General features: G+C 40.6%; 2 protein-coding genes across 3 annotated transcripts; both read left to right on the forward strand.

Moving 5' to 3' along the window:
• The first annotated feature begins 3,561 nt into the window (after positions 1-3,561).
• Positions 3,562-9,488, forward strand: LOC130160793 (phospholipase ABHD3-like). Of its 2 annotated transcripts, none has more exons than XM_056363515.1 (9): positions 3,562-3,998; positions 5,060-5,220; positions 5,340-5,522; positions 5,681-5,726; positions 6,524-6,636; positions 6,784-6,957; positions 7,047-7,095; positions 7,206-7,371; positions 7,526-9,488. In XM_056363515.1, the coding sequence occupies exons 1-9, from the start codon at positions 3,879-3,881 to the stop codon at positions 7,729-7,731; spliced, it is 1,218 nt and encodes a 405-aa protein (XP_056219490.1). In that variant the 5' UTR covers positions 3,562-3,878; the 3' UTR covers positions 7,732-9,488. The 2 variants fall into 2 exon arrangements, with proteins under 2 accessions (XP_056219490.1, XP_056219491.1); XM_056363516.1 differs by having other exon boundaries at positions 3,564-3,747.
• Positions 9,489-12,967: 3,479 nt separating this feature from the next.
• On the forward strand, positions 12,968-21,982 carry prkg3 (protein kinase cGMP-dependent 3). Its single transcript, XM_056405723.1, has 21 exons — positions 12,968-13,251; positions 13,834-13,896; positions 14,033-14,159; positions 14,361-14,527; positions 14,677-14,790; positions 15,088-15,193; positions 15,466-15,529; positions 15,875-15,952; positions 16,080-16,168; positions 16,889-16,954; positions 17,136-17,183; positions 17,285-17,326; positions 17,461-17,572; positions 18,383-18,519; positions 18,637-18,726; positions 19,166-19,307; positions 19,540-19,703; positions 20,022-20,138; positions 20,456-20,518; positions 20,739-20,814; positions 21,153-21,982. Exons 1-21 carry the CDS (start codon positions 13,113-13,115, stop codon positions 21,237-21,239), a joined length of 2,091 nt encoding a protein of 696 aa, XP_056261698.1. The 5' UTR covers positions 12,968-13,112; the 3' UTR covers positions 21,240-21,982.
• Positions 21,983-22,342: the final 360 nt, after the last annotated feature.

The following is a 22,342-nucleotide window of genomic DNA, read 5'->3' on the forward strand; positions in this document are numbered from 1 at the left end:
GTTTCTGTCTTTTTTTTCAGTGGGCACTTCCTGACACTTAGTAACTAATTTTCTTTTGGTTACTTGTTTTTACAGTAACCATTAATTATGACCTGATCACAGTGAACAACCAGTTTCTAAACTACCAACAGTAATCATTATTAATTCATCACTTTTATGTAGTGGTCAAACATCACATTGGTTTCTCTCGTTCTAAAACAATTTTCTTTAGATGTTTTTTTTATTCAGAGCTCAGTTTAGAGTTTGTTTGTTTTTTCTTTCAGATTAAAAAAGATGCTAAGACGTCACAGGAAATCATACACATTTAAAACGATGGAGTTAAATGTAAAGAAAGAACAGCTGTTTTTCCAAACAACAATAAACAACAAAATATGCAGGAAATATATCTTTAAGACTTTAAATTTTATTATTGACATTTTAAATCCACCCATTCACCCCTGAAAAAAAGGAAAAAAGAAAAGAAAGATAGAAAGAAAGAATTCATTTCATGTCAGACGGGCATCAGTCTGTCATGTCATTAAACAGATCTTTTACACAGCAAACATTTTGGTTGACATAGCAGGAAAAGCACAGGTGAATATGGTGAACACATGTCCTTTTCCTGCTATGTCAAATTAACCAAAGTTCCCCCATGAGCAAGCACTTGGCGACAGTGGCGAGGAAAATCATCCTTTTCAGGGGAAGAAACCTCGAGCAGAACCGGGCTCAGGGTTGGGGCGGCCATCTGCCTCGACCGGTGGTGTTTTTCATATTTGCTGTGAAAAAGGTCTGTTGCTTTCAGTGGGTGATGGAGGGAAATTCAGCTCAGATGTCGCCGTAGACTGTAGACACCTTGGGCTTCTTCCACCTCTGTGGTTTCCTCAGACCCAGGAAGTGGCGGGTTCTCTTCCAGACTGATTTATTTGTTCTGGTCGGCAGGATCTCCTCACACTCCTCAATCTCCATGGGTTTTGGTTTGGGATCAAGTGGAGCATTAAGGAAGGGCTCCTCCTGCTTGTCTGGTTTGTTCTTTGGCTTATCTGCAGGCTTCTCCTCCTGGTTCTCCTCGCGCTGATGGGTGGTGATGTTCTCTTGGGGAGGCTGCTTGTTCTCTCTCTCAGCTTTGAGCTCTGTCGAGAGCTCATGGTTGAGTGAAAGCTGAGTGTTGAGCTGTGTTTTCAGCTCCTCCATCTCTCTCCGTAGACGCATTTCCTGCTTAGCAGTGTTTTGCTGTGCGAGTTTGACTTCTTCGGCCATCTTTTGATGGAGGGCGTCCTGCTCAGCCCTCAGGTTTTGCTCCAGGAGCAGGTACTCTGACACCCTGTCAGCATGAGCTTTGATTTCTTTCTCAAGCTCACGCTGAAGTTTGTCAGCCTGCTGTCTGACTGTGAGGACATCAGCTTCATACTTCTGGGTGATCTCTAGGTGTGAAGCCCTCAGTTTCTCCAGGTCTTCTTGGAGAGCCTTGTTCTTCTCCTTCTCCCCCTGGAACTCAGCCGTGAACTTCTCCTGGCTGATTAAATGTGCCACCTGCAGCTCCTCATAATCTTTTTGGAGGAGTTTCTTCTTCTTCTGCTTGATGTTGCTTTGCACCTGAGTGGCAATCTTTGTGGTGCTGAGGGTTTCGTCATCAGTGTATTTTTGGAGCCTCTCCAGCTCTCTTCTGGTCTCCTTCTCCCTGTTGATGTACATTTCCTTCAGAGATTTCTGCTTGGCCAACTGCTGCTTGGTCTGCTCCAACTCTTGAGAAAGTTGGACCCTCCAGTTTTTTTCTGTTATGCAGTTGGCCTTCTCCTTACCCAACAGGATGTTGAGGTTGAAGATTTCATTCTGAATCTCCTTGGACACCATCATTTGGTCTTGACTCTTGTCCACGACCTTTTGGGTGGTGGTCGTTTGTTTTGGTTGAATTGTGTGATTGTTGAAGACTTGTTGTGTAAATTCTCACTCTGCACTCTGAACAGACGTCTGTGTCAGTGGTGTTTGTGTTATGTGTTGAAGTGTTCTCTCGCTCACAGTGATCTAGCACTGTCACCTGATGATGTCATAATACACTTACAATGAAATTCTTCTTTTGATTTTGGCTTTGAACTGGAGCGTTCCATTTCTTCTTCTACTCCTTTTTTTCCCTGAGTAATCCATTTCTTCTTCTACTCCTTTTTTTCTGCATGTATATGTTAGAGGTACCGGGCTGCAGCACCTTCTCCTTTGAATGGAAATTTGTTTCCAATGCGGCTTCATTTGCTCGACACAAGTCAGTAAATGAATATAAACTTAGGACCATAGGAACAGTAGTTATATAACCTTTGAAACAAGCCCCAATTTAACCGTGCACGAGCACCATAGTTGCAGTCCATACGTAAACAAACAGCACTACGCCTCTGCACGTGATAGATAAAAACATGACAGATGAAGTCCCACTGAAGTCACCATCAAGTCTAAAGGCAGGTATGTGGCTGCATTTCAGGTTATTACCATTTCAGATAAACTATGAAGACAGTGAAAAGCTGGACAAAAGCAAAGCTCAATGTGAGATGAAGCTGGTGCACTGGGGCACATTAAAAACGCACATTACATCTATTATTTCTTGAGATGTGTCTAAACTGTTGTTCATGTTAAATAGAAAGTAACTGCTTTGGGTTCAAATCCTATATATTTACCTCTACTGTGCATTTTACCGTCTCTAAAACATGTAATATGTGAGACTTCAAAACATTTCTTTATTAGTCCAGTTTTTATATCTCTACATTCAATTCATCTTTCCAAATAGGTTTTGGCTGTAATTGTATCTCAAATACAGTGACACACAGAGACTTTAGCATAACAATAATCGTGCTAAAAATGTTCACGAATTTATATAACTGAACTGTTTATAACACAAGTTAACATTTAAATCCAAATTCCACGCACATTTTGTGTCTATACATCGTGTGTCTATGTGTGTGTGTGTGTGTGTGTGTGTGTGTGTGTGTGTGTGTGTGTGTGTAGTCTGTGTGTGAGTGCACAAATGTGAGGACTTCATCTGAGTGTGAGCACTAAGACGGAGCAATGGACAAATCATTTCAAAGGGATTTCTTCAGTGTTGTGAATAATTCATTACAAATGTGAGATAATGACACATTTGATTTTAAAGCATCACTTGTGACTTAAGTTTACTGCTTAAGAGTGGAGTAATAAGTGAATGCAGGAATCTGGGAAAGGATGTTTTTGTGTGACAAAGACTAAAAGTCTGTGACTGAGTGACTGAAATATCATTGAAATAAGTATTAAAACTAGATTTTGACTTTGTGTGTGTCTATAAAACAAGATTGGGTAAAGAATATAAGTGCCTCTTCAGTGAATGTATCAGTTTTTATTGTATTTTAGTCGTGAATTGAACCAAACAAACAAGTAATTTCCCAACAGACAGTGAATTAAAAGAAAAGCTGGTATTCAGGATTTTCATATAAAGTCAATAATGACCTTGTGGCACATGCAGCAGAAGGTGGCGGTAATGTACCTAAAATGAAAAACAGTCTGCGCATGCGTGTTAGTTAGCTTCCGTGTTTGTAGTCAGCCCGTGGAGGCGGAGCAGGACATGAGGCGGACTCTGTCATTGGAGCTTCTGTCCAAACAGACGATCTGCGGTCATGACCAAAACCAGGAATCAACTGCTCCTGGAAGAAACACCGCTGACTAAAGTCCTGCCAGAGGATACCGGCTCTCTGCCGTCATCGTGAGAGCCGCTGGGATGTAAAACACCGTTATCGTTAGCTGGTGGTGATGAAGGCAGGTTGTCGGACATTAACTAAACTAACGTCTTTCTGTCAGTTGTCTTTTCCGTTGTGTCTCTTAACGAGTCATTTACTAACCTTCAGCTACCAGGTTAGCTCTCCGCTGTAGCTAGATAGATTATTACCATGTTTTTAGCGCATTTGGAGCTGTGGAGAACATACTGGGAGTGTGTTTCCAGACCTTACACGGTGTTCGTCTGCTCCCTCACGGCAGCACTGTACTATCTATGGGGCCGCAAGTGTCAGGTCAGTCACTGCGGTCAAGGCTGGCGGTAATGACTGCACCATATCCACTTTATAAACCATATTTATTCATCGTGTTTTTTGTTAGTTTATTTCAGTCTATTTTTTTCATATAATTAAAATAATTTAGAAAAACCATCTTATCTAATCGTATCTTAATTACGAATTTTTTTTTGTATATGAAGCATTTGTATATGAAATGTTAACTTAATGTTAAGGTATTTTGTGCAACAAAGTTAAGGGCAATACTAATTTTATGGATAAGACATTATGTTGTAAGTAAGGATAATTTGATACCAGTTTAACCCAGTTAGCATTCATAAGCAGAATATAAACAATAAATAAATGGTTTATAATGTACTATAATGCAATGATAAAGACATAGACTAATGATATTTGTCAGAACCTAACTTATCCATAACTGCTGTGTAAACAGATAATTAATACTTGACACAATATTACAGAGTTGTAGTCATGTATAATGATATGTGTTCATGAGTTTGGAACAGGTATTAACAGTTTTAATCCTAATCATAATGAACTTCTTTGTTCATGTATAAAATTAATAATTATATGTAATTACAGCTATGTTATATTGGGCTAGCTAGTGTTAAGTCCATTCCACTGTTTATACCCAATATATGGATCCTTTATAAGAGAAGTTATAATTGTTGACAAATACAAACCTAACACTTAAAAATGTCTTTAATTCTCTGATCTGATCACTGTTTTTTTCAATTAATCAATTATTCAGTTATTCAGTAAAATTGTAAACAACTGAAAAATGCCTGTCACAATTTCCCAGAACCCACGATGATGTTTTCATATAACTTGCCAACAGAGAGAAACTCAAAACCTTCACATTTAGAATCTTCATGTCACTGGATAGTTAAATACATCATTGTTGTATTTTACATTTTACATGTTCTTTTATTGTTTTATATTGGAGAAAATGTGGTTGTGTTATTTAATAGAACGCTGTGCTATTTGCCACACACACACACACACACACATAAAATTTCAGGTGTTTTCATACCTCTTCATTTTGTCTTGTTTCCTCTCAGACACCAGCTTTAGTTTGTAGTGAGGCTTTCAGTGTGTTCCTCCACAAGCACTGTCCTGTGGTGGCCGAGCGCTTCAGTCCCACTCCGTGGTGCTGGGGAGGCCGTTTTCAAACCCTGGTCTGTGCCGTCCTCAAGTCCAGACCCCCCGTCGCCTATCGCAAGTAGGAAGAACCTCCTGTTATCTTCCTCCTGCTGGTTGAAACACACATCTTATTGTTAATTTTCAGTAAAACACTATCAGTACATGATTGTTGTCTCCCCTCATCTCTTCATCCCTCAGTGAGCTGATCCGTACGGATGATGGTGGTCAGATCTCGCTGGACTGGGTGGACAATCAGGCCAGTGCGTCCTACCCAAAATCCTCTACCCGCCCCACAATACTGATCCTTCCAGGCCTGACAGGGAACAGCAAGCAGTCCTACGTGCTCCACGCCATCAGCCAGGCCACCCGCCGCGGCTACAGGTCAGTTGTGATCCTCACGTGTCTCCTGTGTTCAATAATTACACCCAAAAAGACGCATTAACAGGAAAGTTTGAATTAAAGTAAGCATGAAACTTATGTGATGTGACTGAGGGGAATTTAAGTGCTGAAGCTGTTTTCATTGACATTTTCTTCCCCAGGTGTGTGGTCTTCAACAACAGGGGGGTTGCAGGGGAAGAGTTGTTGGTAAGTACAATGATTATCTGTTGAATTATGGTCATTTTACATTTAATTTTCAAATGTCCCTCTCTCACTGTCATTTCAACAGACTTTGTTTATGAACTAGCTTCACATTTTATAGTTTTTTTCATCTTCTGCAGAGCGGAAATTTTTTTGCGGATCGATCCGTATATGTCAATATACGGGGAACACTGGTTTCAGCAGTCTAGGGTGATTATTATGGTGTCTCATTATAAGATTTGTCTTGCTTGTAATCAGCATGATTATTATCCTGATTCCATCAGAGTATTCTCATTCTTTATTCCAGAGTAAAAAGAAATCAGTGATCTGTGCAAATTTTGGGAAGTAGATGTGAGATGTTTTTTTTTCACTTATTTAATATTAATTTGGGAGAGAAATAAAAGAACTTTCACTGAGAGCCAATGTGCTCTCACAGGACTGGTGAGTCTGCCCAACACTTTGCTATTTCCAGTATGAAGTTATTATTATATATATATAATTATATTATATATTATTTATAGTAATATCTGTTTTTGTTACACTTTGGAAATAAATACAGATTTAAAAGTGATGTCACTTTGGGAAAAGTTTAAAACCAGCAATGAATTCAACAAATACTGTGGAAAAGGTGGAAAATAATGACAGACCAACTAAGGCATAGTTGGTTTGGGTAATTTCATTGGATTTGTTGACAATAAGGTGTGTAAAGAATAACACCAGCTCTAGTATATTAGGTCAGACACAAAATCTGGCACATGAACGCTGCATGTAAAGCTCCTGCTCTGTCCTGCTGCTCGCTTCAGACGCCTGTCACCTACTGCGCAGCCAACACCTCAGATCTTGAGCATGTAGTGCAACATGTCAAAGGACTCTACCCACATGCCCCTGTGCTTGGTGCTGGTGTGTCTATGGGAGGGTGAGTCAGTGTAATGGTTTCCATTGGCTTGCATTTATCTGAGAAAGTGGGTCAAATTTATCAATGATTTGTTTACATTCTCTCTTTTAATTACCCAACATCTTTTCTGTTTTTTATTTTTGTCTTCTTCTCTTTCACCCTCTGAAGCATGTTGTTGTTAAACTACCTGGGCCGTAAGCGCACAGAGTCGGGGATGGTGGCGGGGTTCACCATCTCTGTCCCCTGGGATGCGCAGAAATCCTCAGATTCTATGGAAGAACCACTCAACTGGCTGCTCTTCAACAAATACCTCACAAGTGGCCTGTGTCGTGCTGTCACCAGGTCAGAAAGGTGGAGGGGTTTCACAAGTTTCTGACTTCAGTTTAACAAGCTGGCAATCTTGACTCTTTTCTTTCATTTCGTTCTCACAGGCACAGGAAGATTCTTGAGAAAGTAGTGGATGTCGACTATGTCCTGAAGGTGTGCCCTGCTCTTTACATTCACCTCTCTGTCACAGTTTGCAATCTCCCTTTATGTGTGATCAGCACTTCTTCTCCACCCTCACCTCCTTTCCATCCTCTCTGTTCTAGGCCCAGACGATCCGTGAGTTTGACGAACGCTTCACCACTTTGCTTTTTGGTTATAAATCTTGTACGGACTATTACCGCGATGCCAGCCCGGACAAAAAGCTCCCCAACACAGCGGTACCCATCCTGTGTCTCAACGCTGCTGATGACCCCTTCTCTCCCCAAAACGGTGAGTGGACAGCAGGAGGAGATGGAGATTGTGTTATGTATATATTCTTTTGATTTGAAAATCTTTATTTTTTAATTTGCGCTTTATGTGTATATTTGAGTCACCTCGCTACACAAGATTTTATTCTGTCTGCTTTCTGTCTTCTACTTCGCAGCCTTCCCGTTGACCATAGTGCGGAGCCTGCCTAACGTCGCCCTGTTGTTGACGGCTCACGGTGGACACATCGCCTTCCTGCAGGGTTTGTTTCCCCGCGGTGAGAGCTACATGGAGCGCCTGTTCGGCCAGTTTGTCCAAGCAGTCTTTGAACACCCGAGCGACATCAACAAAGCCTGTGGCATCGAGGAAGAGCAGAGGAGCTGATCCTTTTGTACTCTGAACCTCACTGAAGAACAGAATCACGGCCTGCTGTGAATGAGTATGAAGTCACTTGCATAATAACAGTAGAACAATTCACACACACACAAAAAAAAAAGTATTGCTTAGCTCTGTGTGCTGTCATGCTACCACACAAATGTTGCGCGTCCTTTGTGTTCGCACCGAGAGTGACCAGCTGTATTGTACAATCATTATGACCTCACTGCAACTCTGCCGATCTACCTCCTCATCGTCTCAGGTTTACTGTCAATGAACAATCCAAGAAGGTTCGAAACAAGTGGACAGCTCTGAAGTCGAGCTGTGGATGCTTTTTTTCACTAAAGAAATCTCGCAGCCAACTAATAAGCTGATGCCTAATATTGCTGTCATATTGTTTCAATCTCCTGCCGCCCCACCTTCACACAGAACACTGTAGTGTGTATTGAAAACAAAATGAAAAGAAAATGAAGCCCTGTTGGAAAATGAGTTCTTGGATTTTAGGCTGTTTAATGTTATTTAATTAGAAATGAATTGAATACGTAAATTACAAGAGTAATATTGTACTGTTACTTTTTCCTTTTGCCTCATTTGCTTTTTTGGTTTTGTAAGACTTGTTTTTCTTGAAGTGTAAGAAGCCTTAAAGGATTTATTACACTGCCCCATGTTTTTCCCCCCTGCATGCATTCTTTACATCCAGTTTTTCAATGCACCACCAGATCACACTAGAGGAAATCCTGTTCACTTGTTAGAGCTGTCAATCTCGACCTGGAAACACTCACACAGCAGGAATATACTGTACACATCTGCCATGAAGAAAAGACTTATGCAATTGTAAGATCTAGGTTTATCAGCTATGTAATTAAAAAAAAAAAACTAGATCAGTGAAATGTAAAACTAAATGTCAAAGTATTGTATGCTTGTATAGGCTTTTGCAATATGCTTGGTTGCTATGTAAATCATGCAGCACATCAGAGGTAAATGAGCTGACACTGTAAAGCTCAGTGTGGCACTTATTACCTAGATATTTATACCTGCTGTCAATAATATAAATATCTGGTGGTTCTGAATTTATCTGTGTTATAATTGCCCTTTTATTTATTTTTTTAGCCATTCATGCGTAGTGTTGTTTGGAGAATGGGTGACAGATGAAGCAATGTCACATCATGTCAGTACCGTAACCACTTTCAGTCCACATGATAATAATTAATGAGTAGTTTGTAATTATTAGAGGGCGTTTGTTTTGGATTTAATCACTGGTTGTCACTATGTTTGAATTGAATGTCTTTTTAAATCAGCTTGGAATGTCCAGAGGGTTTTATTATGTTTGTTATCACCAGTAGAGCACTGGTGACACATGCACACCACTTTATTATTCCAGTACCAAGGTATTATTAATTTATGAGGTATATAATTTTTCACCAGAAGCTTCTGTTGTTTGACTTGATTCTTGACTCATGAACATATGAAGATTTTAAAAGCTTGTGGTGCTTTTTTTTTTTTTTTAGCAGTATACAGTTTTTTTTTCCAGTTTTCAGATATTTACTGTGTTCACTTGCCTTTAATTGCTGTGTCTTTGTTAATGGACGCAAATTTTTTTTTTTTTTCTGTTTTAAGTTCTGCATGAGCTGTAATCATAATCAGTGTTTTTGCAGTATCAGTTGAGATGGCCGCCTTTCATCTTAAAGACCTTTGGGCATTTTGGACTATCTGTTTGGTTATTGAGTTACACTTGAATTAAAGAATGACAATAATAAACATTTTAATTTCAGCTGGTAATTTTACATCTTGAATTTAAATGAAATGATTGTAAGATGAAGACATCTTTGGCTGTGATCGATAGTAACACTTAACTCAGCCTAGGTTTGTCTTGATCAACACATATCATCATGTTGGTCCTAATGGAAAAGTCTCATAACACATGCGCTGCCTGTCAACGAGTTCCCTCCAGCTCTACCGCTGAAATCCAGCACTTTTTTTTTATCTCTGAGCGGTGGGGTCGTTAATGTCGTTGATTAACCAGACGTCGTATCAATAATTAACTGAACAATAAAGGCCCTCTGTCACAATGCTAACCCTTCAGCCTCATTTAGATTCAGGTAATTCAGCCTGGAAAACATCCAGAAGCGTTTACTCTGGAAAAAAAACAGAAACCTAATGAGACACTTTACAACTCTGCTAGATATAATCTATGAGTTGTCCTGCTTGCCCTCAGCTCTGAGAGTTCCCCACAACTCTACGTTGTCTTGACTTCTTTCTGTCATCTTTCACAACAGACTAACATCATTTACTGAAACGTCCACTTTAACCTTCTGTCAGACACCCCCATTTTTTTGCACAAGCCCAAAAATAGTGTGTCCAAAATAAAACGGGTTACTGTTATTAAACTCTTTTGACGGCAGTTGATCTCCTTTGAAAGGTAACTACATTTTTACAACCAAAAAGTCAGAATGAGTACAAGAGACACTGAGCCAAAGTTAAAGAGGCACAAACATGGTAGAGATGTTTTGCCTCGCCTGTTTCAAAAAGGGAGCATCAGGCCTGCAGTAGCACCTTTTGTGTGGTCAACACGTGAGAACCAAGAGTCTGGGCCAAGTTCTTTATCATCAGCTGTAGCTGGGATATTGGGATCCTAAAATGCTGAAAATGCGGAAATAATATATAACTGATAAATGTCACAGAAGTCCCACATCAGTATCTTTCAAAGCAAAAAACAAACAATATGCACTTCAATTTTTAGAGAAAACAAGTAACTGCTAGAATACATGTTTTGTATATAATCACACTTCAGCTGTGCACTTGCACTGATTTTTTTTTTTTTCACACCCAACCTCAGCTTTCTCTCCACTACATCCTCTACCTGGTGTGATGGGTGGAGCCTCAAGTTATGGTTAATGATTCAACCCCAGAGCTGCTGAGACTGACAGATAGAGAAAGAGGAGGAAAGACTGAGAGTGAGAAAGAGAGAGAGAGAGAGCGAGAGACAGAGAGAGAGTAAAAATAGTAAACGCTGAGGAGCAGACATGGCAGTGTAAGCTGAGAAAGTGTGCGGAAGAAGTAATGCCAGAGAGACAGCAGACAGCGACTGCATGTTTTGTGTCTGCTCAGGTGTGTCCAGTCTGTAGCCGGTCTGGGGGTCAAGCAGGTCGCAGAAGCTGTATGCAAAGCGAATACTTCTGTACGACTGGAAGTGGATCTTGTGAGCAGTTCAGGGTGATTGTTTGGCTCCTATCATCCATGCGGCCTTTATAAGCTGCGCAGACACTCATCTCCTCTCTTGATCACACACAGCCTGCAGGTGAGTGTGACTCTGACGTATCTATTGTGTCTCTGAACGCTGGATGTCATGTAAATCCTTTTTTTTTTGTTTTTTTTTGCTTTGTTGAGTCTGTGCTGCAGATCCATATTTTGTCAAGTGGCTCAGTGTGTTTAAAATACTGATTACCAGCTTTAAAGGCTTGTAAAGAGCAGAATACGTTACTTTTTTTCTTTTCCTCTTTGAGGTATGATAGTTATTGCAACCACAATTCTATTAAGTAAAAAGATGAGGTGCTGCACCTGCTAAAAACCCTAACACACAGTGAAAGAGTGTTCTTCAAACACACCACCAGACTAGAAACATACTGTGAACAGGTTCCTATTACAGGGCATCTTATGAGATTTCAGCTGTAGTTACACTTGGCCATGAATTAGTAATGAGGCAGTATGGAGTGTACAGTACGCTGGCTGTATGGGGATCTGTCTGGCATCATGTTCCTGCTGTGCTGACACAAAGACCCCCTTCTTTTTAATTGTCTCTGCTAATTTCTGTTTTCACATTCTCTCCCAGAAATGAACAAGACGAATCTCTGCTTATAGGACTGTTTCTGACTGTTGCTGATCAGTCAGTGTTTAAAAAGTCTTTTCACCATTCGTATGATACAACTAAAAATATATTTGAAATTGCATCACATGAATAATAAAAAAAAAAGAATAAAACAGCTAATACACAACCAGCAGCTTCTTATGGGGCTCACTGTAACAATCCCCCCCCCCCCCCCCGGGCTAAAAGGGCAGGGTTAAACGAACAATGGTTTAAATGTTGACCAGCAGGCACTAAAGGTTATCATCTCTCTCTGTCTCACTGGTCTTTATTTGTGGTTGCAAGTTCCTAGAAAGCTTACAAATTGTGTTTGTGCACTGCTCTCTCTCTCTCTCTTTATTCGTGTGTGTGTGTGTGTGTGTGTGTGTGTGTGTGTGTAGGCGACAGGTTAATAAAACACCCCAGCATATATTTGACTTCCAAGTATGGTGCAACACGCAGCGACATATTTTTTGTTGCGATTATGTCCCCTGTAAAATTTTAATGAGTGTTAAGCTTTGTCTTTCCTGCGACACAGGCCTATTAACACTTGGCAGTGAAGCTGCATGGTTTTATGCAATGGACTGTATCGTCACACTGAGTCACAGGCGATGTGGAATATATCCAACATAGGTGACTGGGAATGCTGTGAAGAAGTTATTAAAGCACCTAAGGGTCTTATCCAGCTCCTTGCCACCTTCTGCACAGACCTGCGTCACAGAAACACTCTTATTCTCAGAGAGGAACAGGAACCATTTTATATTTGCCCGTCACAGTTTGCTGTGTATTGCTCAGTCACTTTATGATTCGCTTTAACATCATGTCTAATCTCAGAGCTGTTCAATGTTCAGGGTGAGGCGGTGGTAACTGGGGTCACATGATGAGCACGGTGATCATAGGCAAACATCTCGGCCACCACAGGCCTCGCTAACAGGCCTTGTGTTTGTGTTGATTGTAACGTTTGGTGGTGGTGAAGACGTCTCTTTATCAAGGCTTTTGTGAAGCAGATCTCCTGGATGAAGAGAGATACCTGCTAACCCCTCGCACGCAGCCGGGCTAATGAATCCGCCTCAGTTCATTTGATAGCATGCGCACACATTCGCTGTAAACACTGAATTATACAGCAGAGGTTGTTAACGTCACACATCACTGTAGCGGCACACAAGCGGAGAGAATAAAGAAATGCACAGAAGGCTCACAGTCCGCAACAGGGGAACGTTTAATGAAGGGTTTTATACTGACAGGTTTTGTGCTGCCATTGGTCACAGGAACAGTAATAGATCTTTAGCAGAAGCTGGCAGGGTGTGACAGCATTCAGAAAGCACCCTGTTGACTGTCCATCATTAGTCTGCATTATTCAGCTGGGATCTCGCTGTGTGCTGGCAGTGGAGCTCACTGCCTTGTTTATAGTTACATTAAATATGATATCATCTCTACACATATCAGCGTGTATGGCGCAGTATTTTATGTCTCAGTTCAGATGCTAATTTAAACTTCCTATACGTGTCTACCGTGATTGCATGACTTCAATTAATCTGTTGATGACTCTATGGATTCCCCCCATGTATCTTCATATTTTGTACGTTTTCCCCCTGTAGCCATGGAGAAGCAACTAGAGGACCTGAAGCAGCAGCTAGAAAAACAATGTCTGATCAACCAGGAGCTGCAGAGGCAAAATAAAGACCTGGGTAAGCACAGCCATAACAATACCACCTTAAATCTTGTAAGGAGGAATGCCACTGTTCAACGGGTTCACACCTTTTAATGTATTGTGGAACAATGTTTGTGTGAGGCTGGGTTGTGACCACAGCCAGTTGTGATCTAGCAATGTACTATAGTGTAGTGATTACCAACTAGCAGTGGCGAGGGGGTAGGTGCAACGATACAACAGCTAAAGATTGGCTAAAGGTAATGGATAAACAGTTTAAATAGTTAGTTAAACTACCTAGCTAGCTGCAAAGGATAAAAAGTTGAAATAAGTAATGGGTAAATGGTGGGAATATTTAGCTAAAAATGAATGAATAAACAATGAATAATGGATAAATGGTGGAAATAGTTAAAAGTAATGAATAAATAGTTGACATAAGTGATGGATAAGGATCATTATCAAATGTTAAATTAAATGTGCCTCAAATATCCAGTGCTGTAAAAGTTGTTTTTTTCATCCATGTTTGCCATGAAAGAAGCAGATAAATCATGCCAGAGAAAGTGCTACATTAGAGTAGGATCTACTTTGTGATAAAAGAATGAATCTGCTTTTATCCTCACAGAACAACGACTGCAGGAGAAAGAAAAACTTTTGCAGGAGCTGCAGAGTCAATATCACGACCTGGGTAAGAGGCAGACACACACACACACACACACACACACACACACACACACACACACACACACACATACACGATTCTACTTGGCAGCAATTTAGAGTAGTTAACCCTCCATTTGTGCTCCTCTGTTTGCCTGTTCCAGAGTTTCCCTCCCACAGCGGTAATGAGATTGAACCAGAGGTCAGGAAGAGCCGTGCGGCTGTCATTGCCCCCGAACCGATCCGTGAGACCCTGGAGATTACACGCACCCAGGTCAAGAAAACTGCCAGGTCGGTAATCAGAACTGCTTATGAGAGAAAATCCCTGTATTTAAGTAAGACAGCGCTTGATTTTTTTTTTGCCATTGTGACAAATCCACTCTAATTGCCTCTTCAGCACACATCAAACGCCTACACAATGTTTGCATGTGGCATGAGAGCAACTTCAAGTGACCTTACATCAACATGACTTCTCTCATCTTCCATCACCAGTGAGAAGAGTGTGATAGTCAAAGCCATCCAGAAGAATGACTTCCTGAGCCGCCTCGACGACGAGCAAACAGCCATGATGGTGGAGCTGTTAGTGGTATCTAACTTCCAGCCGGGGGATGAAGTCATTAAAGAGGGCACCGAAGGAGACAGCATGTACATAGTGGCAGGTGGGGAAACACCTGAGTGTGTGTGGGTGTGTGTGTTTCTAATTCTAATGAAGAGTTCTGTTGTTTTAAATGATGTTTTTAATATTCAGATTCATGCAAAGTCTACACACCTGTATAAAGCAGCTCTCTCTGTTCCTCCCGTCCTGTAGCTGGTGAGCTCCGTGTCACCCAGGCGAGCCAGGACCTCCGAACTCTAAGCTATGGTGATGTGTTCGGGGAGTTGGCCATCCTGTACAACTGCAAACGGACAGCAACGGTCAAAGGTCAGCCTCCGTGATGGTTGTATATGCACATACATATAGCGACCGTAGGTATTTACAGCATGCTATTGTGTGCTATGTGTGGTGCCATGGGATTATTTATGTGTTCAGTAGTGTTTAAAACAGGAACTACAGTGTATAGACTGTACTTCAAACAACTTTCTTGCGGCCCTGAGCATGAATGTTTTTCAGGGCTTTGTGTTTCTCTCACTGTTTGGTCTAATCACTCATTCTCTTTGCTTATGACCGTCAACCAGACTGAATCACTAAAACTTCAGCTTTTCATCACCTATGTTGCAGCGAAGACAGTGGTGCGTCTGTGGTGTATGGAACGACAGACCTACAGGACGATCATAACCAACAAGTCTAAGAAGAAACGGGAGCAGCTCATGGGCTTCCTGAAGACGTGAGTTCACACGATAGACTCTGCAGCCAGTAGGGGTTTTAAATCAGCACAATTTGTCCAAATTAAAGGAATAGATCGACATTTTGTGGAAACTACTGTATTATCCCAAAATGCTGATCTATTCTTGGTGGTGGATCTATTTGGTGGTTTCTTCTTCACCCCGTCACCTCTTTTTCTACCTTAACATCTTACCATGAACAAAGTTTTTCCTGGCTTAATGGACCACGAACAACGTCTAACTCTTCTGCTGTATTCTTTGGATCCCGTCACAGATCTCGTACTCTGAAGGACCTGAATGATGTCCAGTTGTCCAAGATCATTGACTCCATGGATGAAGTGTGTACTAAGATGTCCCATTATGGATAATAATTATTTTCTTATTAAAAAAAAAATCCAGTTCTGCTGATTTTAACCAGCACATTTTAAAACACATTGCACAAACTGAAACATAAATAGTAACTGGGCTAAACACAATAATGACTTTTTTTTTTGGATGTGAAATGTTGACATTTTTGAATTGCAGTAACCGAGGTTTATATACGGTTTCATGAGTTAAATTTATGGCTTTGTTTTCCTGTAAAATACGGACTTTATTGTCAAGACAAACACATGATGAACATTGTGTAAATATGTGGAGGTGACTCTTTTATGGCCTTGTCTTTCTTGTGTTGTCTTTCCCAGGTGAAGTATCAGGACAAAGATGTTATAGTTCGAGAAGGAACTGATGCAAACACGTTCTACATCATCCTGAAAGGAGAGGTATTACAGTGTCATGCTGTGTGCACAAACTCATATTTAAACATGATATTGTACCAGCCTGTGTGTGTATACACTGTATATATATGAACTCTGTCTCCCTGCCTCCCGTGTGTGTTTCCCCCCTCAGGTCCTGGTGACTAAGAACGTGAACGGGCAGCAGAAGCAGATTCGCAGAATGGGAAAAGGGGAGCATTTCGGGGAACAGGCCCTCATACGGTAACCATGGCAACACGACACATGCCTGAGGATATTTGTGAGAGCCTTGTGCAACATCCACTGCTCCGTGCATCCTCTTTGGCTGCTGTCATCTTTGGCATTTTGGTTGGATAGACCTGCTGATCGTGTCAATGTGAACAAGTCATTTGGAGTCACAGAATGAAATGAAATGAAATTGAAGTTTCTCTAAATTTAGCTAATTTTAGGTTGTTCAAATGTGGTGCAGTGAGCGTGTGGCTGACTGATGTGGCTGTCAGTGGTGCTGCATAAAAACCAACAATACAGTATGTAGAGTGATAATGTAGAAATAATAATAGATAATAAGATACCATTCAGCTAGTACCTCTAAACTGCTGAGTATAAGGCAGCATTTGTGTTGTTTTATTGGAAGGTTTTTCAGATGCAGATTTGTGCAGTGTGAATTAATAAATATGCAACGTTTCCTCACTTCTGTGGAGAAAGTGACTCTTCTGTATCAATGTGCTGGAAAATCCTGCACCAACCAATCCTCCTCCATTATTCGCTATTATTTTATTTAATCAGGGCCTAGTTGATGACAGTCCTGCTGCAGAAAAACAAAATGTTAAAAGATGTCATTGATTTCAGTTGCTAATTCAAAGATTTCTCACATTTTTGACAGCTGAGGTGTTGACAAATTAGTATATACAGTAATGACATACAGTTGTCCTGGGTTGACGTGCAATGTTTTTCCTTTTGCAGGGAAGTTTTGAGAACTGCCACCTGCACTGCTGATGGCCCTGTTACATGCTTCTCCATTGACAAGGAGTGAGTCTGACTTGACATTAAATTTTGAGCGTAAACGAAGGTGATGTGATCTGGATTTCCTCCGGTGTATTTGTTCTCTGTCAGTGTCGCCTGGTTTAGCCTGCACTCTGTTTTCTTTCTGTTGTGTGTTTGTCACTTGCTGATTAATGCACAGGTTGACTAACAACGCCTTTTCCTTCAGGGTATTTGAAGAGACAATTCCCATAGAGCACCTGGAGCTGTTTGACGAGTGCGTACTATAAAATATGTGTCCAGTTATTACTTCTACCTATTCTCTCTGTCTTGCCCAGATTCGTATGTATTGACTCTTGCTTGTTTTTTTACTACCAGCTCCAAAGTGCTGCAGGAAGCACAAGTTCCAGAGAAGTCAAGGTGAGTGTGTGTGGCAGACGATAAAACTTGGTGGATGCAGGAAAAAAAGATGTAACACAATCGTACAAATCACACAAACGAATTCCTTGAAATGAAATAGTTATCATTACTTAAAAGCTCTCGTTGTTTCTCAGTACCACCTCCACCTTGAGGTTTAAGGATCTGGTTCCTGTGCTGTACCAGGAGGGTCGCTTCTTAGGAGATCCTGTCACGCTTGGAGTCGGAGGTTTTGGGCGTGTTGAACTGGTGAGTGTATTTTTGTGTGTATGTGTGTGTATTTGCTGGAGTGTGAAATACGTAAGTTCTCTTATCCAAAATCAAACTGGGGGAGTTGTCTTATAAACATTACTTTGAGATAGGGGGAAAACTTTAACTTTAACTTACATTTTTTTCCTGTTTGAAATACATAAGACTGAAATCCCAGCAAGAGAAATGCAGGAAGTAGGACAGGAATGAGGCAATACTAAGGGACTGTATGAAAATTAGCAGGATGGGGAGAGTCTTTTTGACCCACCCCCTTCACTTGGAAAAAACGCCCACTAATATATCAAAACTATATGTTTATGGAAAACGTGAGGAAAAGGCATGAAAAAATCAAAAACACAGCAGCTCCCTATTTTTGGAAAAAATGCTACTAATCTACTCAATCAGACAATCCTATTAACAAAGGAGGAAATAACCTCCTGCTTTTCTGACCACCTCTCCCCTCCTAATAATTTTCATACAATCCCTAAAATAAGCTACAGGACGACTGACCTTGCAGGCCCTCCAAGTTCAAACTACCAGTATTAGTCAAAAGTAAATACATTTAAGTAAACGATCAGGTTGTTTGAGGACCTATAAATGTAATTGATAACATATTCAGGAAAAAAGAAAATCATTGACATTTCATTACAACTTTCTTTGTATCAGCTAAAATGTGCTTCTAAACTCATCCAGTAAAGATATTTTCTACCTCCAAATTATCCCCAAAACTGCCACCAAGACATCAATGTATCACAGAGCCATGTCTTTGTCTATTTTGTGATACTTTGGGTTATATTTTTCAATTCTAAGATGACCACAGTGAACCATGGCAAATACTACGCCATGAAACGAGTCAGCAAGAAGCACATTGTTGCCAAGAGACAGGAGGAGCACATGCTGTTTGAGAAGAAAATCCTTAAAGCCATCCAGTGCGACTTCATCGTCAGGTATCTGCGAGTGAACGCACACTGAGTGTAGTCACTTAACATCACTGCATAACAGTTGCATGCTCAGAAAAACTATCTGGGAGTAATTCATCCTGCCTTTCTATCCTCTCTGTGTAGGCTTCATGCAGCTTTCAAAGACACACGATACATCTACATGGTCATGGAGTTCTGTGGTGGTGGGGAGATCTGGACCAAACTCAAAGAAGTGTGAGAAAACAGACGACAAGCCACAATAAAATGGCATTGTTTGGTTTTTGTTTGTTTTTTTGATGAAGCAGGATATTGTGTATGCTGTCACACAAGGTAGAATCAGTGTAAACAATAGGATATTATAAAAGAGAGACAATTTTTATTCAATCACTGTTTTAAAAAGCTGTGGTGGCTTTATGGGTAGGAAACTTCATTTATTGCCTTCAGGCTATCTTGAGATCTCCACGTCAAATGCACTGAAATTGCACCAACATTCAGTGCCACTATCTGACACAGAGAAATATGTGCTGATGCAATCTATAGTGCCAACAATAAAATAAACTTCAATTTCCAAGGGCCGCTCGTGCCCAGACCAATGAAAATAACAGCAATAGAAGGCGATGGGATGCAATAAATTTATTTGACAGCAAATTAAAGCGTGTCACTGTGATTTCAGAGGGCGTTTTGACGAGTCCATCGCTGTGTTCTGCACTGCCTGTGTGGTGGAGGCCTATGCCTACCTCCATAAGAAGAACATCATGTACAGAGACCTGAAGCCTGAGAACCTGATGCTGGATATTAAGGGATATGTCAAACTAGTGAGTCCTTGTCTGTGAAGAAGTGTGTCTGCTCATTTATTTGTGCCCTCTTTAAGCTCTAAGTACAGATTAAATATTCAGGAAATACACCTGTATGTGACAATGTGCTTTTGCACTAAGGGGGACTTCGCAAGGGTTTCCATACCTAGAGCCTGTGTATGATCTGCATACTATATGTGTGTGTGTGTGTGTGTGTGTGTGTGTGTGTCTGTGTGTCTGTGTGTCTGTATAGGTGGATTTTGGTTTTGCCAAGGAGTTAGTACGTGGTGAGAAAACCTACTCATTTGTCGGTACTCCTGAGTACATGGCCCCAGAGATCATCAAGAACCAGGGACATGACTTTGCGGTCGACTTTTGGTCCCTTGGCATTCTGATCTTTGAGCTACTGGTGGGAAGGTAATACTGATACTAATACTAATACTGCCAGAAAAGGCTTGAGAATCACTGCAATAGAGTCACAGAAATATGGCAAAGTGAGAATAAATTGAAAATGAGTCAAATCTTAATGCTGACCAGCAGATGGCAGCAGGGAAGTATGGCTGACATCTGCAGCAGTGAAACACATCTGTCTTTTCTCATCATTTAGTGCCTGCAGCCACAGGTTCAGGTTACCCAAAAGAACCACTGTGGATGTTCTGAGACATTTTCTTTTAATGTGATAATTGCTTTATATCGAAAGATTATCTAACATCAAACGTATTTTCTATCTTTCAGCCCTCCCTTTTCAAGTTCAGAGCCCCAGAAGATTTATGCCAAAATATTGGAGGGCGCGCTCAAGTATCCACCTTACCTGAATGAAGCAGCCAAGTCCATTATCAGTAAGCTGTGCAGGTGAGAGAACGATACTGACTGCATCATGGTTACAATTTTATATAGTGATATATCTATTACTTCAGTGTGTTGCCTGAATAACTCTCTCATAATATAGAATTGGACCGTGTAAAAGGTAAGGTATAGAGCATTTGGGCATTTCAGACAGCTCTTCCTATGTGCCTCTGAACATGTCTGCAAATCAATACATTGTATTATAACATGCATTTGTGTATTTATGGTTTCTGAATACAAATGTGTTGAAAAGTGGAAACTTATGTAAGAAAAGATATGTAAATGTCCTCCGTATGACTGACGTCTTGCATTTTTGTTCACAGACTTCGGCCAGGTCAGAGGTTAGGAAACAAGAAGGATGGAATCAAAGATGTCCGGAATCACAGGTAACCATGGCAACATGTCTTTTATAAGTGTTAAAAAGTTAAGTAGGTACGATACTACACAATCATTGGATAAAAAAGACTTAAAAAAAAAACAAACATTTGTTTGTTTTAGTCAGTTTAAGCTCCTCTGGTGCTTAATGAGCTTTTTAATTTAGAATCAATCATTTCAGTCCGTTCTCATTGTATTTGACTTGTAATCTCCCTCCTCTTTTCCCTTCAGGTGGTTCAGCAGCATGAACTGGCACAAGCTGCGGGTGGGTCAGCTCGACGCTCCCACGGTCCGGCTCATACGCAAGGCAAGTCACACCTCCAGCCGAGTGCTTCTACTATTGTGTAAAAAGTGGTAACACTTTTTGTGTAGTTTAAAGAAAACAGAACCAAAGAATGTAGCTGGTTCACTTTCAGAGAAGATTTTGTGCATTAACTCTGTAAAATACACTTTTACACTTTTGTAGCCCTTTATATTGTGCTTTCAAATCTTCAGCAGTTCTCTATAACACTGAAAATGCATTATTATATGTGCAACAATCAAAGTAAAATTTTGAAAGAAATATGCTTACATGTTATTTATAAAGAAGTGATACACTTCAAGATGCAGCCAATGTGCTTCAACAATGTCTTTTTCCTCCGTCAGGGCCCCTGCTACATCAACTTTGACCGTTTCCCTCTGGACCAGACAAAGGCAGAGGAGGAGTTCTCCGGCTGGGACCACGACTACTGATTCTGACTATTGAGCCGAAAGGATCAAAAGCCACAGGAGTCGCCCACATCACCCCATTACGGAACCAAATCAGACTTTTACATAACTAACTGGAGCCAAAACAGGGCTAAGGCCACACGATGGTAGCAGGAGCTCTATATTGAAAAAGCATAATCCATGTCATACTGAGTTGATTATTAAATTAGAGTGAAGCTGAAGTAAATCACCAATTTCCAACATATTTATTGAAGTGTTGTGGAGGACGTGAGGACATTCTGTCTGTGATTTCAGTGCAGGGAGATTTGGTGCCTGATGACTCTCTTCATCGATGAGAATAAAACACTCGTCCGTAAGTGCTTAGCTCACGATAAAGGCTTGAGTCATATGGTACAATATGTACGAAAGGAAGGACAGCTCTCGCCAAATCTGAAGCCAAGTTGAAAAATTAATGCTGCCATATCTGCCACAACAATATTGTTATTTAAAGTTTGTTGTTCTTCAGGATCTACATAGTTTTAGAGATAAAACAAGCTTACCTGCTCATAGCAACGCTGTTAAATGCGTTAGTATTGTTAGTTTTTTATTATTATTAATATAAACTGTCACTATCTTTTACAATTTTTCCTTTGTTTTTGGAAAATGCCCTCTTTTTGTGTGCAGATTATTTTCACGCACCTTGATTGTAATTTAGAAAGATCATAGAACATCCTGATGAAAGCTTTCTACATGACTCGAGTTTAGTAAATAAAAAGTGTTCTTACAGGCTTGAGTGAGCTGTGTTTGTTTCCTACACTTACCCTCCAACGTATGACAATATAAAGTGTGAAATGGTGCACAATTTTTGCTGTTGTGGCCAAATCACACACACGCAGCCTGCAGTGAACAATAAAAGTATTCGGAGATTCGATGTGAGATAATGAACAATACACGAGGGGAAATATTGTGCCTGTTAAGATGTTCTCAGAGTGGAAACTGGCCTGAGACAGAGTGAGGGGTTTACAGGTTTAGTCCGATGTGCTTGATATTGGTTGCAGCTGATTGTGAGGCTCTGGAGGGATACGGTTGTCTCTCATGGCAGCAGGATTTAAGGCAGGAGGAAAGAGTCATCCTGTTCCTTCCTGTTA

This window comes from Seriola aureovittata, chromosome 19 (genome assembly GCF_021018895.1).
Source record: "Seriola aureovittata isolate HTS-2021-v1 ecotype China chromosome 19, ASM2101889v1, whole genome shotgun sequence".
Lineage (NCBI taxonomy): Eukaryota > Metazoa > Chordata > Actinopteri > Carangiformes > Carangidae > Seriola > Seriola aureovittata.

What these genes read in the sequence shown, in the direction of transcription:
- prkg3 (XM_056405723.1), top strand. Translation starts at nt 13,113, where the DNA reads ATGGATTCCCCCCATGTATCTTCATATTTTGTACGTTTTCCCCCTGTA. An exon ending in GAGTCAATATCACGACCTGG is followed by an intron (nt 13,897 to 14,032) that starts GTAAGAGGCAGA and finishes TGCCTGTTCCAG; the next exon opens with AGTTTCCCTCCCACAGCGGT. An exon ending in ATTATCAGTAAGCTGTGCAG is followed by an intron (nt 20,139 to 20,455) that starts GTGAGAGAACGA and finishes TTTTGTTCACAG; the next exon opens with ACTTCGGCCAGGTCAGAGGT.
- LOC130160793 (XM_056363515.1), top strand. Translation starts at nt 3,879, where the DNA reads ATGTTTTTAGCGCATTTGGAGCTGTGGAGAACATACTGGGAGTGTGTT. An exon ending in TATGGGGCCGCAAGTGTCAG is followed by an intron (nt 3,999 to 5,059) that starts GTCAGTCACTGC and finishes GTTTCCTCTCAG; the next exon opens with ACACCAGCTTTAGTTTGTAG. An exon ending in CCCCTTCTCTCCCCAAAACG is followed by an intron (nt 7,372 to 7,525) that starts GTGAGTGGACAG and finishes TCTACTTCGCAG; the next exon opens with CCTTCCCGTTGACCATAGTG.